Source organism: Prionailurus viverrinus, chromosome D1 (assembly GCF_022837055.1).
Source record: "Prionailurus viverrinus isolate Anna chromosome D1, UM_Priviv_1.0, whole genome shotgun sequence".
Classification (NCBI taxonomy): Eukaryota; Metazoa; Chordata; class Mammalia; order Carnivora; family Felidae; genus Prionailurus; species Prionailurus viverrinus.
In genome coordinates this window covers 8,624,950-8,640,462 of record NC_062570.1, presented here as the reverse complement: position 1 = coordinate 8,640,462, position 15,513 = coordinate 8,624,950, and the positions used below count along the sequence as shown (strand labels likewise).

Below are 15,513 nucleotides of genomic sequence, written 5' to 3'. Positions count from 1 at the left end.
GCACCACTGCAAAGTGACTCCTGTCCCCGGAGTCTTATTTGGGGGTCCCCGGGAGGGAGGTAACCCCACATGCCGGTGCGCCCACAGCTCCAGCAGGCCAGCCTCTTAGCTGGCGGCATAGGGGGGTAAGCCCTGCTCCTCAGTGCACCTGTAGATGTGGCAGAGAGGACAACGGCACGTGCCTTGTCTGATCGCCAGCTCTGCTCACCAACAAGAGCCCCTCTGTCACACGGGGAGCATGCCCTGTGGCTGTGGCAGAGAAGCTAACTGCAGATACCGAGTCTGACCGCTGGCTTGCCCACCAAGCAACCACGGCAGTGGCCTCAGGCCTCTCAACAGCATGGGGACCAAACCCTGCCCAGTATGCCCAAACTAGACAAAGCGGGTCAATGCCGCTTGCTGGGTCGAAAGCAATCCAGATGAGCCACGACAGCAAGGAACATGCAGTCCACACGGGGAACACAGGACACAGAACCTCTTCTACACGAGACCATTGCAAGACGAGAAGACCCAGAGAACCTACCTAACACAGGAAAACAAATACGGAGTCCGACAGAACGAGGAGACAGAGAAATATCTGCTAAAAAACAAGGCAAGTAACAAGACAGTAAAAGAGCGAAATGAAATGGAGATAAGCAATATGCCTAAAAAAGAATTCAAAGTAATGGTACTCACTAACTTGAGAAAAGAGTGGATGATCTGTGAGAACTTATAGAAATAGAGATAGGGATAGAAATAGAGATAGAAAATATGAAACAGGAACCTGTCAGAACTGAAGAATTCAATAACAGAACTAAGAAAAACACACACTACAGAAAATAAATAGATGTGAGGACACGAGGATCAGTGATCTGAAAGACAGGGTAATGGACAGCAACCAAGCTGAATAGCAAAATAAATAAATAAATAAATAAATAAATAAATAAATAAATAAATAAAAATAAATAAATAATAAAAAAATGAGAGTAGGTTAAGGGAATTCAACTACATCATCAAGAGTAATATCAGTCACATTAGAGGAGTCCCAGAAGAAGAGAGAGAGCAGAAGGCAGAAAGTTTATAAGAAGAAATCACAGCTGAAAACTTCCCTAATCTGGGGAAGGAAACAGATATCCAGGTCAGGAAGCAGAAACGGCCCCCAAGAAAGTCCTTACCAAGACCCATAATAATTAAAATGGCAAAAAGTAGTGTTAAAGAGGAATTTAAAAAGCAGCAAGAAGAAAGAAAATAGCTACATACAAGGGAAATCCCTTATGGCTGTCTGCTGATTTGGGGGCAGAAACTTTACAGGCAAGATAAAGTTTTGGATAAAATTCGGCAGGAGTGGCATGGTATGTTTCACCGTGCTGAAAGAAAGAAAAAAACCGCCACAACCATGAATACTCTACCCGGCAAGATCATCCAGAGTAAGAAGAGAAATAGTTTCCCAGATAAACAAAAATTAAAGACCATTACCACTGAACCAGCCTTACAGGAAATATTAGAGGGAATCCTTTAAAAGTGAAAAGGCCATAACTAGAAGAAAATTATGGAAGGAAACTTCACAGGTAAAAGCAAATATAAAGTACCGTAAAATCACTTATATCCACGTAAATTAGTCAAGGGATATACAAAAAAAGTTGGAAAATATGAAATCTATATATAAAACATGGTGGGGGGAATAAAATTTTAGTGCTTTTAAAATATGTTCCAACTGAAGTAACCATCAACTTACATAGTCTGTTATACACATAAGATGTTATATATCAACCCAATGATAACCACAAATCAAAAATGTATAAGAGATATGCAAATAATAAAGAGAAAGGAATCTAAGCACACTAAAGAAAGCTATCAAACCACAAGGGAAGAGAGAAAAAGAACAGAGAAGAACTAAAACAAACAAACAAACAAAAAACAAAAAAACAAAACACCCAGAAAACAACAACAAAGATGGCAATAAGTACACAGCTGTCAATAATTACTTTAAATATAAATGGACCAAATGCTCCAATCAAAAGACATAGGGTGACCGAATGATAAACAAGACCATTCTCTAAGCCGCCTATAAGAGACTCACTTTAGACCTAGAGACACATACAAACTGAAAGTGAAGGGGTAGAAAAACATACCATGCAAATGGGAGCCCCCAAAACAGCAGGGGTAGCAATACTTCCATCAGACACAATAAGACTTTAAAACAAAGACTGTAGCAAGAGACAAAGGACACTACATAATGATAAAGGGATCAACCCAATAAGAGGATATAATAATTATAAATATCTATGTTCTCAACATAGGAGAACCTAAATACATAAAGCAAATATTAACAGACATAAAGGGAGAAAATGACAGTAATACACTAATAACAGACTTTAACACTCCACTTACATGAATGGACAAATTACCCAGACAGAAAATCAACAAGGAAGTAGTGACTTTGAATGACACATCAGACCAGATGGACCTAACAGACAGAAAACATTTCCTCCCAAAAGAGCAGAATACACAATTTTTAAAAGTGTACATGTAACACTGTCCAGAACAGATACCATGATAGGCCACAAAGTAAGTTTCAATAAATCTGAGACTGAAATCATATCAAGCATCTTTTTTGACCACAACTGCATAAAACTAGAAATCCATTATAGAAAAAATCTGGAAAGAACAAGAATGCATGGAGACTAAAAAACGTGCTACTAAACAATGAATGGGTCAACTGAAATATCAAAGAGGAAATTAAAAAATATATGGAAACAAATAAAAATGAAGACAAATGGTCCAAAATCTTTGGGACACAGCAACAGCAGTTGTAAGAGGCAAGTTTGTAATGGTACAGGCCTCTTTCAAGAAACAAGAAAAATATCAAATAACCTAACTTTACACCTAAAAAACTAGAAAAAGAAGAATAAAACCCGCAGCTAGAAGAAGAAAAGGAAGAAGAAAGATTATAGCAGATATAAATGAAATAGAGACCAAAAAACAAGAGAAAAATCAATGGAACTAAGAGATAATTCTTTGACAAGATAAACAAAACTGATAAATCTTTAGGGACACTGATCAAGAAAAAAAGAGGACATAAATAAATAAAATGAGAAATGAAAAGAAGTAACAATGAACACCACAGAAATAGAAAGGTTTATAAAAAAATATCATAAAATATTACACACCGACAAACTGGATAACCAAGAAAAATGGATAAATTCCTGGAAACATACAATCTTCCAAGACTGAATCAGGAAGGAAAAGAAACAATGAACAGACTGATTACTATTAATGAAATTGAATCAGTAATCAAAAAACTCCCAACAAACAAATGTCTAGGACCAGATAGTTTCACAGGTGAATTTTACTAAACATGAAAGAAGAGTCAATACTTACTCTTTTCAACTATTCCAAAAAAACAGAAGAGGAAGGTAAACTTCCAAATTTGTTCTATGAAGCCAGTATTACCCCGATACCAAAACCAGACAAAGACTCTACAAAATAAGAAAACTATAAGCCAATACCTCTCGCGAACACAGATGCAAAAATTGTCAACAAAACATAATCAAACCGAATTAACAAATACATTAAAAAAAACCATTCATCATAATCAAGTGGGGTTTATTCCAGGGATGCCAATGTGGTCCAATATTTGCAATCAATCAGCATGATATATCATATTAACAAGAAGAAGAATAAAAATCACGATATTCTCAATAAATGCAGAAAAAGCAATTTGATAAAATACAATATCCATTCATGATAAAAATTCTCAACCAAGTGGGTACAGAGGGAACATACCTCAACATAGTAAAGGCTGCATATGACAAACCCAAAGCTAACATCATATTCAATGGTGAAAAACTGAAATCTTTTCCTTTAAAATCAGGAAGAAGAGAGTGATGTCCACTCTCATCAACTTTTATTTAACATAGTACTGAAAGTTCTAGACACAGTAATCAGACAAATACAAGAAATAAAAGGCATTCAAACTGGTAAGGAAGAAATAACACTATCACTTTTTGCAGATGATTTAGTACTCTACATAGAAAATCCTAACGACTGCACCAAAAACTACTAGAACTGCTAATTTTAGTAATGTTGCAGGATACAAAATTAATACACAGAAATATGTTGCATTTCTATGCACTAAAAACAAAGGGGAAGAAAGAGAATTTAAGAAAACAATTCCATGTACAACTGCACCAAAAAGAGTAAAATGCCTTGGAACAAATTTAACCAAGAAGGTGAAAGACCTATGCTCACAAAACTAGAAGAGGTTGATTAAAAAAAAAAAAAATTAAGGATGATTCAAATGGAAAGATACACCAAGTTCATGGATTTGAAGAATATTGCTAACATGTCCATTCTATCCAAAGCAATCCATAGATTCCATGCAAGGCCTATCAAATACCAATAGCATTTTTCACAAAAGTAGAATAATACTAAAATTCGTAAAGAACCACCAAACAATCTGAGTAGCCAAAGCAATCTTGAGAAAGAAGGACAGCTGGAAATATCACAACCCCAGATTTCAAGATATACTGCAAGGCTCTATGAATCAAAACAGTATAATACTGGCCCATAAACAGATCAATTTAATAGGCTAGAGATCCCAGAAACAAACCTACATCTACATGGTCAGTTAATTTATAACAAAGGAGAGAATATACAATGGGGAAAAGACAGTCCATTCAATAAATGGTGCTGGGAAAACTGGATGGCTACATGCAAAAGAAGGAAATTGGAACACTTTCTTACTCCAAAATTCGTACTTCTAAATAAAATATTTCCAAAGTAAATATTTCTTTACACAAAAAATAAACTCAAAATGGATTAAGGACCTAAATTTAAGACCTGAAACCATAAAACTCCTAGAAGAAAACAAAGGCAGTAAGTTTTTTGACGTCAGCTGTAGAAACATTTTTCTAGATACGTCTTCTTAGGCAAGGGAAACAAAAGCAAAAATAAGCTATTGCAAGTACATCCAAGTAAGTTTTGGCACAAAAGAAACAAACAAAATGAAAGGCAACCTATTGAATGGGAGAAGATATTTGTAAATGATATGTCTGATAAGGGTTAATATCCAAAATATCTCACGAATTCATACAATTCAACACCAAAAAAAACAAACTAGCAAGGATGTTGAGAAAAGGGAACGCTTGTGCACTGTTGGTGGGAATGCAAACTGATGCACCCACTGAGGAAAAGAGTAGAGAGGTTCCTCAATAAATTAAAAAAATAGAAACACTACACGATGCAGTAATTGCACTACTGGGTATTTACCCAAAGAAAGGGAAAACACTAATTCAAAAAGAAACATGCACCTCTATGTTTATGGCAGCATTATGTACAATAGCCAAGATAAGGAAGCCATCTCAGTGTTCATCTAGAGTTAAATGGATAAAGAAGATACGGTTACACACACACACACACGCACACGCACAAGCATATCGCTTAGTCATAAAGAGAGATCTTGCCATTTGTGACAACAGGGATGGACTTAGAGAGTATTAGGCTAAGTGACATAAGTTAGGCTGAGAAAGACAAATACTCTATGGTTTCCCTTATATGTGGAATCTAAGAACAAAACAAACGACTAAACAAAAGAAAAAAAACACATTTAAATACAGAGAACAAACTGGTGGTTGCCACTGGGGAAGTTGGTGGTGGACGGGTGAAACAGATAAGGGGGATTCAGAGGTACAAACTTACAGACATGAAATAAATAAGTCATGGAAATAAAAAATACACCATAGGGAATACAGTCAAATTACTGTAATAACGGTGCACAGTGACTACACTTATCCTGGTGAACGCTGAGCAACGTACAGAACACCTGAAACTAATATAACATGGTCTGTGAATTATTCTTCAAGAAAAAGGAAATAAAAAAAATTTTTTTAAAAGAAAAAGGAAATCAAGGAATCTCAGTCATCAAAGTGCACTGACCCCCAAGTTATCATACTCCCATCCATGACAGCTCTCAGAACTGTACTTCGTTAATGACAGGACAAGTCACCTGGTAACTTAAGCCACACGTAAAAGAAAAGAGCACTGGATTTCTTTAAGGAAAAATATGAATTTAAACTACTGGACACAGGGGCGCCTGCATGGCTCAGTCGGGTGAGCATCCGACTTCGGCTCAGGTCATGATCTCACAGTTCGTGGGTTCAAGCCTTGCGTCGGGCTCTATGCTGACCGCTTGCTCAAAGCGTGGAGCTTGCGCTTCAGATTCTGTGTCTCCTTGTCTCTCTGCCCCTCCCCCGCTCACGCTTTGTCTGTTTCTCAAAAATAAATAAATGTAAAAAAAAAAAATTTAAACTACTGGATACATGTGGACTGAGACGAATTCAACTCCACTGATGAACTACCTTCAGTTTAACGGAATCACAGGGTTTGAAAAGTTGTAAAGCTACTTGGAGGAAATGAAAATCACAGTATCCTAAGAATTTAATTTCAGAAATATGATAAATAATAATCATGCTTTATTTCTGAGGCATACATTTCATGGAATATCTACATTATCAAGTATCTGTCCCATTAAGGAAAGAGGCCTATTGACTGAATGACCAATTTGCTAAATTACTAAAGAGGGATTATTCTTTTTTTTAGGAATTAAAACCAACCGCACTTTTTGTCAGGATTTGTTACTCCAGCTCCACTCAGTATAACTTTCACTCTGTTTCATATTTCAGAAACCCAACAGGTTTTGAATTCTTACTATTTTATATGCGCAAGTTTAGGGCTTTCTCTAAACTTAGCTCACCTTTCTATTTTAACACACTGACGTCCTCCATACTTAGCAGTGAAATAGTATCACAAATTATGCTACAGTAAGTTCTGGGTAACTGTCAACTTTTGGTGAATTGTTTATTCAACAGACTTACCCAGAACTTCCATCCATGTGGCGCATTTTAAAAAGCATATTAATCAGGGGCGCCTGGGTGGCTCAGCTGGTTCAGTGGCTTGATTTCGGCTCAGGTCATGATCTCACGGTTCATGAATTTGAGCCCCGAGCTGGGTTTCACACTGACAGCATGGAGCCTGCTTGGGACTCTCTCCCACTCTCTCTGCCCCTCCCCTGCTCATGCACACATGTGCTCTCGCTCTCTCTCTCTCTCAAAATAAATAAACATAAAGGAAAATAAAGCATGTTGGTCAACGGGAAGTAGAAGCATGCTCCCTCCAAGGCAACACAGTAGGACCCCTGCAACCCTGGGACTCTGGGGTCTATCTTGGTTATGCGGCTTGTCTCTGTGCAACTTTGAAGGCACCCAGATCTAAGATCCAAGGCTCCTTTATGAAACTGTAGAAACCATCACAGAAAACCACCGATATAAAAGTAAGGCAAAAATTAAAATATTCCTATAAATCATAGGAACAAAATGGACTGCTAAATTGCTATGCTTATTAAATAAACACTTAAATAAAACCCTGGGATAACAAAGTATTCATTACATGAGTTACTATATTCTGGATTGAAATCTAGAAGTTAGAGCTAATGCAGTAAGTGTAATTACTGAACACCTATTACATCGCAGGCACTTGGTATTAATTACCTTTAAGTCTAATAACAAGCCCGTAAGACTTCCCCCTTTTTCAGTTCTGAAAAGTGGGGCTGGAAAGTTTTAACAATTCAGAATCACAAAAGTGGTATGTAAAGAACTAACTTAAACAATTTTTAAATTTGTATTTATTTTTGAGAGACAGAGCGAGAGAGAGACAGAATGCGAGCGGGGGAGGGGCAGAGAAAGAGGGAGACACAGATTCCGAAGCAGGCTCCAGGCTCTGAGCTGTCAGCACAGAGCCCGACGCGGGGCTCAAACCCACAAACCGCGAGATCATGACCTGAGCTAAGTCGGACGCTCAACCGACTGAGCCACCCAGGCGCCCCGAGAACTTATTTTTTTAAAAGTCTCCTTTGGCAATTTCAATAAAAATGCCCTGGCTTTTCTACCTTTAACTTCTATCTAATCATTTTTTTATCACTTCTATAGCTAGCATTTAAATGAAACTAAAATATACTCATCTTATATATGGAATCATTCTGCCTCAGAGATCAGAAAGAAAATAAAATAGTACTCTATTCTTACCTCATGCTTGTATTTACTTATTTTGTGTATGAGTTTGTTATATAATAGGTTTGCTTAACTTATCATGAGTGGGAAATTAATCTGAAAAGTAAAACCATGTTATATTTTATGAGACATGACATAGATGAAATCTATCTACATTTCTGTTAAAATAAGATTATGAATCTGAAGTAGATATGTATTTTTAAATGACTTTTTTTTACTTTATGTAGATCTTATAAATGGCAGAATATGAAAGTTTACTATGAATTTTCATGAGTTCTGGCACTTTCAAAGTTATGGACGTGGTACAACATTTTATTGTGACTGACAGTATAATTCTGCTATAATAAAAATTTCCTGTCAACCTGTTCTGTCCTGAAATGCCTGAAGCACTTTCGTTTAAGTGTCAGATTAAAATATATGACGGAGAGGAGAACAGAATCTGCACTGTCCCGTCTTTACAGCAAGCGATACAGGGGGGTGCCAAAAGGGTGTGGGGGTAGACGTTTGTTTTCATAATTATGTAAGAATAGATTGTTCAAATGCCTTCATTATGCCATCTATTTTTGAATCAGTTTTCCTGTGGATAATTTGCACCATGTGGGAGAAGTAAAGTTTAGAGTCTTACGTAAATTTTCCATCATCCAAGTACCTTTCATTTCCATTGGGAGCCGTTTTGGGTCATATGAGTTGATGTGAGGCTGACCCAACTGTGACATCATTTATCTAAAGGACACCCATCTCGGAACTTCATTTCTGCGGGCTCCAGGTTTTATAAATCTCATGCCCTTTGTGCCTCTCTAAAAGTGCGTTCCCCTCTAACGCCAAATACTCCACTTGTGCCTTTCTTGTTTCCTCCGTCAGAATTGGCAGTTGGTTCGGTCTGAAGGCCAGACCGTCCTAGTCTTACCGTCTTTGTCTCCTGTGGAGACTCTCTTTCCCACCCCCTCCTTATCTAGGTTCATTCTTAAACTGAAAACGAAACAAAATCCTGCCCCAACATTCCTTCATCCTGTTTTTCCCCTTCCTCTGTCAACTTTCTACGATACTGATCTAGCTGTAGTTCTTCATTGCTTTCTTTCTTTCCTTTTTCTTTTTCCAAGTAGGCTCTATGCCCACTGTTGGGCTTGGAGTCACAACCCTGAGACCAAGAGTCACGTGCTCTACTGACTGAGCCAGCCAGACACCCCCATTGCTTCTTTTCTTGGCATCCCTGTAACCGGGCTTCGATCTTTAATGCCACGTGGCATTCCTGAAGACAGTGACTTCCTGGCTGTCGTGTCCTCTAATCTCTCTCCTTAAAGCCTGCTCTTCTTCGAGTTTGACTGCATTTGTACATCTTGGTTTTTCTAGCATTTTACTTTTTTCTAACATTTGTGCTTTTCACACTACTCTTTCCCTGAACTATCGCTTTCCTCTGCTTCCTGATCTGTAAATATGCACATTTCATGCTAAGTGATTTTTGACACTGGCTATACATCCGAAATACCTTCACCCTTCAAAAATATATGATGATGTGGGCTCTACCACAGCCCCGTTCATTCAGATTCTCCAAGCGTAGAGCCCAAGACTTGCCCTGGTGATTGTCATATCTGGCTATAGTTACAGGTCACCCTCCAGAACCTTCCTTTGTTAGGCTCTCCCCTAGAGATTTCATGATGTTTAGACCTTACAAATGATCACTCTGCTAAAGTAATTGTTCGCTAGTTCTGGATTTTTACAAGGAAAAAAAACTCATTCGGGAAAGATTAAACAGTAGGTTATTTTACTGAAAGACTTCTCAAGGCCGTACGTACACTTCATACTTCTATGCCACTTCAGGCCCTCTTTATTCCATTAGAAAGGGTTGTTTGCACCCAAATGGATCTACCTCCTATAATCCACTTTCTTTTTTTTTCCAGTTTATTTATTTTGAGAGAAAGTGGGAATCAGGGAAGGACAGAAGGAGAGGGAGAGGGAGAGACTCCCAAGCAGGCTCCGTGTTGTCAGCGTAGAGCCCGAAACAGACCTAGAGCCCACGAACTGTGAGATCATGACCTGAGTTGAAGTTGGACACTACACTTGACCTTAGCCAAAAGGCTGAGAAGCGACTGAAGCTGGATGCTTAACCAACTGAGCCACCCAAGTGTCCCTATGATCCACTTTAAACATCACTGCTAGATTATCAGTCTAAGGCACAACTGTACTCTTATAGTCCTCTTCTCAAAAATCTTCAATTATCTTTGGATCAGGGTCAAGTTTAAATTCTCTAGCTTCGCACTCAAGGCCTTAGAAGGTCTGACTTGAACCTTTTCAACTTGTTTTTATCTCTCATTATCCGATAAAAAGAGTACAGACTTCGAAGTCCGGTATACATGGGTTTGAATTATGCTTTACCCGGGAGGAGCAATTCAAATCCTGCAAGTCTCATTGGCTTATAACTGAAAGAAAGATAATGCTGGTCCTACCTGAGAAGGTTACCTTGAGGCTTACAAATTGGTCCTTCTCATACCCTGTGTGTAAGTCCTCACCCTCACCCGCTAAAAACAGTGCTTCTCAAATGTCAGTACACATTCTTGGCAGCTGGCATACTCGTTACACAAGGAGATGTGCGAGTTGCACCTGGGTCTGGACTTGGGCAGTCCGCGTGGAGAGCTGGCAGGTCTCTAGAGTTACACAGCCCAGTATGGTGGCCACCAGCTCCAGGTGGCCCTTGAGGACTTGAAGTAAGGCTCGTCTGAACGGCGACGTGCTGTGAGTGTAAGATAGCCGACTTTACGACTTAGTATCAAAAGAGTGAGGCGAAACACCTAATTAATAACGTTATCAATGACATGTTGAAATGATATTTGGGGTCTATAAGCCTAGATAAAATATACCATCCATGTTAATTTTACCTGTTTAACTGTTTGATGTAGGTACCAGAAAATTTTAAATGATGCACATGCCTCACAGTGCATTTCCAATGAACAGCACTGGTCTAGTATGTGCATTTCTAATAAGTTCTGCGACGATTCTGTGGTATCCTCAGATCACTTTTTAAGAAACCATGTGTGAAATGCTAAGCTCTCTGAAAGAATCAATGCCTTTACACATCTTTATAAGCCTTATAGTGTTCTGAACATTGGGGGTTATTTACTTTATACTAACTGAATTTAGATGCACTTAAAATTTTGAGTTCTTAAAATTCATAGAAAGAATTTCATTAGAAGTTTCGCTTTGGCTTTTTTATCCCCAGCTTGTAAGGAATTATTTTTGAATTTACATTTCTTAAGTGAAACAAAAAAATTTGAAACTCTAACTTTGATTTGTTCCCAAATCAATATAAACAGTTTTCTAAAGGAATTGGTGTTTTCCCCTAGGATTATTTGACTTCACCTAGAAATAGACTGTTTACCTGACTAGATTCCAAAATTGTCGAATATTATCACAGTCAAGTTCTTTGTTTAAAACTAGTGGTCAACACTCAACCAGGAATATGCATGGATTTCTACGCCACAGTAATTTAGCCGGATGAGGAACAAAAAGACATGTATCTGGGGAAAGAGGGTCTGTATCTAAGGATGAACGGGAGGAGAACTGGCAGAGCCCCCTGGCAGCTGGGAGGAAGAAAAGTGAAAGAGATGTGATTCCAAATATGTAAGCTAGGGGCACCCGGGTGGCTCAGCCGCTTGAGTGGTCGACCTTAGCCTAGGTGGTGATCTCCTGGTTCACAAGTTCGAGCCCCATGTGAGTCTCTGTGCTGACAGCTCATTGCCTGGAGCCTGCTTTGGATTCTGTGTCCCCCACTCTCTGCCCCTCCCCTGCTCTCTCTGTCTCTCTCTCAAAAGTAAATAAAAACATTAAACATTTTTCAAAAAATACACAAGCTAATGTGGGGATGCAGAATAACCTTGACTTCAGTGACTATTAGAAGGGAAATTGGTCACGACACTAGGAACACCTCTCAAAGATGGTTTAGTAATACCCAGTGAAGACTTTGGCACTTACCTCATGGCCACATTGCTGCCATCGATGACTACGGGTCTCAGGTTCTCCCCGTCATCCGCCACGAGCTCTTGCATCGGAGAGTCCGACCGCTGAGACTCCAGGGAAGGCGCTTCCCGAGTTAGACTGTTGACCGTACTAACCGTCTGTTCGGCCTCACTTTTGTTTCCAAGCTTGACGAGCTCTCCCAAGATGTCATTGATTAAAGCATCGGTACCGAGTTTATTGAGCACAAGCTGAACCTGTTCTTCAGAATAGCCTAACTTCAGTGCAAACTCTAGTTTTGTTTGGTATTCTCGAACCACATCGGGGGGTTTCTTCACTTCCTTGGAGGTAGTCTGGGACTCCTCAGGTTTAAAGTCTTGCAAAATGTCACTGCGTTTGAGTATGTGAGGCTCTAAGCAGGGAGACCTACACAGTTGTCTGTGAGTCTTAGTTAATAAGCATGGCTCTGCTGAAATGCTTCTTGACTGGTCTGACTCGTTATCGGAATTTGTGCTTTCTTCAGAGTCACCAGAGCTCACATTCTCTTCAGACACCTCTTTCTCTTCCTTCCCGGAATTAACCTTATCCATTGTTGGCTTTTCCACCATTGACCAAGGTACAGATGTACTCAAATGTGGGTCAGTGCTCTCCACATAAAGGTGGCCTAGGTCATGCCCCAGATGATCCTTCAAGCCCATGAAGCTGTTATGTGTACTTGACTCCACTTTGCTATTTTTTCTGTATTCCTGAATGCAAAGCACCCCGTATTCCTAGAGAAAAAATGTAAAATATTTAGAATCTCTTATGTACAGTTTCATTCCTGTTTCAGTGAAGAAGTTGAAAGATTATTTATTACCAAACTATACCGAATACCTACTTTGCAGTTACCTACGTCTTCTCATCCCACGGAACACCTTTGCCCAAGATGGCATCATGCCCCGTTTTTCAGATGAAGAAGTTAGGAATTAGAATGCCATGCGATCCCTCTGAGGCGACAAAGAAAATAACCAGTGGAACTGGATTTTTTTTCACCCAGTTTTGCCCGACTCCCACACCCATGCTTCGCCCACTCTGTCATGATGCCGCTCGACCATTACGGAAGAGACCTTTCCACTGTCAGAAAGGCCAGTGTTTCCAGAGCGACACCTAGAACATTACCCAAAAGCATGTTTTAGATATACCAGGATAGGTTGTGTACAAGTTCTCTACAAGAGTTCATAAACATTTGTAAAGATTAAAGAGAAAGCCATACGGAGAGAAAGGAAAACATTAACTTTACTGTAATTGAAAAATTGACGTTAATGTGGATCAAGCTTAACAACAACCTAAAGACATTTCAAAAAAAATTTTAGGGGGTGTGCTGTAAAAGCACAATTGTACAATGGCCAACAAAGAATGAAATAATTACAGAGTGAATCCTACTCCGTTTAGGAGATGAACAGTTTTGTCCTAACAATCTTTATTTTGTGACTGCTGAACATAGTAACGAATACAAATCTTAATGATACGCCACCCTTACTGTCAAGGACACTACCATCTACTTCACTCCAGGGGAAAAGAGCTCTTTTTTATTCTGTGCACATTGCTAGAAAGCGCAGAAATGAAATCGTTCTCATAAAATTAGCAGCATACAGTTAAGTACACTGACCGTTATCTTAATTTCCTGCATTTTACAGAAGAAAATATCTCTCTGTATTATATCAGATAATTAGTTCACCATTATCTACGTTTCGCGAAAAAGTCATCCTTTCTGCTACTCCCTCCCCTGCCACCCCCAGGAATGCCTTGCTGTTTAAAATGCTTTTGCTGTTTTACTAGTTTTCCTTAAAGTCTATTGGGAATCATTATTATTTCTCTACCAGGAACAGGTTAGCAAAATAAAATTATCTGTTCTTGTGCTTCAGTGCAAGGGCTGTAAATTTACTTATTAAGGCAATTCCAGTGTTCCATCTGGAGAGATTAGTAAGGCAGGGGTAGCTGAATTTGAGACTGTCATAAAACACCTATTTAAGTAATCTAAAAAAGAAAATTGTAAAAAACATTTTATTCTAAAGCTCTTCAACATCTTATTTACACTAGAAAGGAGCTATTATATAAATGTTAAGAAAAAAATGCTAAGTGTTCTTCTAAGAAGTCAAACATCTGAATGCATACTTGGTGAACTTATTAGAGAGTGAAGTATTTCCACATAATGAAATAAATTCTATTAAGTATGGCAAATACTAGAGAACAGAACATGGAATCTTTAGCTTGATAACCACACACTTAACATTTCTTCCGTGTGGAACTCCTACACACTTCTACAGGAGTTTCTTCGGGTTTTATCCCTCGAGAAGACAGATAACGCTGTTCTATTAATAGAGCGTTCATTAGTCTTAAAGGAACATCAAGTTCTCCTGGCCTGGGACGGCACAACTGATAAAAAGAGACACTCTTTAGGAGAGCTCTGAGCCGTATCTATTTCATTTTTTTCCTATTAATATGGATATGCACGAGCCCAATTATTTAGAATTAAAGGAAGGGATTCTGAAAGCACATCTTTACGCCCAGTGATTTATTAACTACTGTAATATACTGACACCATAATGCAAGTAACAAATCACAACAGAATCCTAATGAAGGGATACAGTTAAAAGAAAAATCTGCACCGTGGCCTTCGCAGAGCTCCCACCAAAAGTATCTTGAACAAGGAAAACCCTATTGGAAGCTGGGCTGCCTGGCAACCAGAAGCTGGTTGCTAAGCTGCACTCTTTTAACATGCCATCATGAATGCTAGCACAGTCAAAGAATAATTTGGTATGAACAAAAGCCTACAAAAGAGACTGGGACTTAAGTGCGTCTGGTTTACCCTCCGAGAACAATGCAGCTGCCAGGCCAATCTGGAAGCTCCCACATCATTGTTCCGTAAACCCCGCAATCTGTTCTGACTGCAGGAAGTGTATTTAATGGGCCACGCTGCTGATCTCCCCCGAAAAGTTTGGGTTCTGCACAAGCGCTGTTGTGGGATAATTCTTCATGGTAATGACTCACTGACCCAATCCCTGACTTGAAGTAGGAGATATTATTTTAATATTGAGCAGGAGTGTCCTCCTTTGGGACAGTTTCAGAAAAGATGAATACTTTATCAAAAACACAGCCACTGGGGAACAGGGAAATGAAATGTTATGTTTAAAGAGTAAGTGAAATTATTCTGAATTTTCCCATTTTCCAAAGAAATGAAACCCAATACTGTAAAGATTTTTAAACCATAAATGATCCACCCTAAACAAATATTTAAATCTTTCTATATCACTTCAGTCTAATCTAAAAAAGTGTTCGTGACACAATGTAAAACTGCTCTATTAAATTTTATTCTACAGCTATAATGATAAAATAGGGAGAAAAAAATGAGATTGCCAATAGTTTACTTTTTATAATATTAAACCACAGAAAACGCAACTGTATACAAATGTAGTGAATATCACACACCTTTAACTTATAATCACTCATGTAATTTATACATCCTATTTAAATAAAAAGT

At 38.6% G+C, this 15,513-nt stretch overlaps 1 protein-coding gene across 9 annotated transcripts in view; it reads right to left on the bottom strand.

The window, feature by feature from the left end:
- The window catches only part of ZC3H12C (zinc finger CCCH-type containing 12C), an 87,580-nt gene that overhangs the window by 37,655 nt on the left and 34,412 nt on the right, over positions 1–15,513 (bottom strand). For 8 of the 9 annotated variants that reach the window (XM_047878733.1, XM_047878725.1, XM_047878726.1 and 5 more), the window contains one exon: positions 12,012–12,763. In XM_047878733.1, coding sequence (XP_047734689.1) covers positions 12,012–12,691 — 680 coding nt within the window. In that variant the 5' untranslated portion in view covers positions 12,692–12,763. Of the gene's footprint in view, positions 1–12,011; positions 12,764–12,870; positions 13,154–15,513 lie in introns of those variants that run through there. The other variant, XM_047878732.1, reaches the window with a different exon arrangement.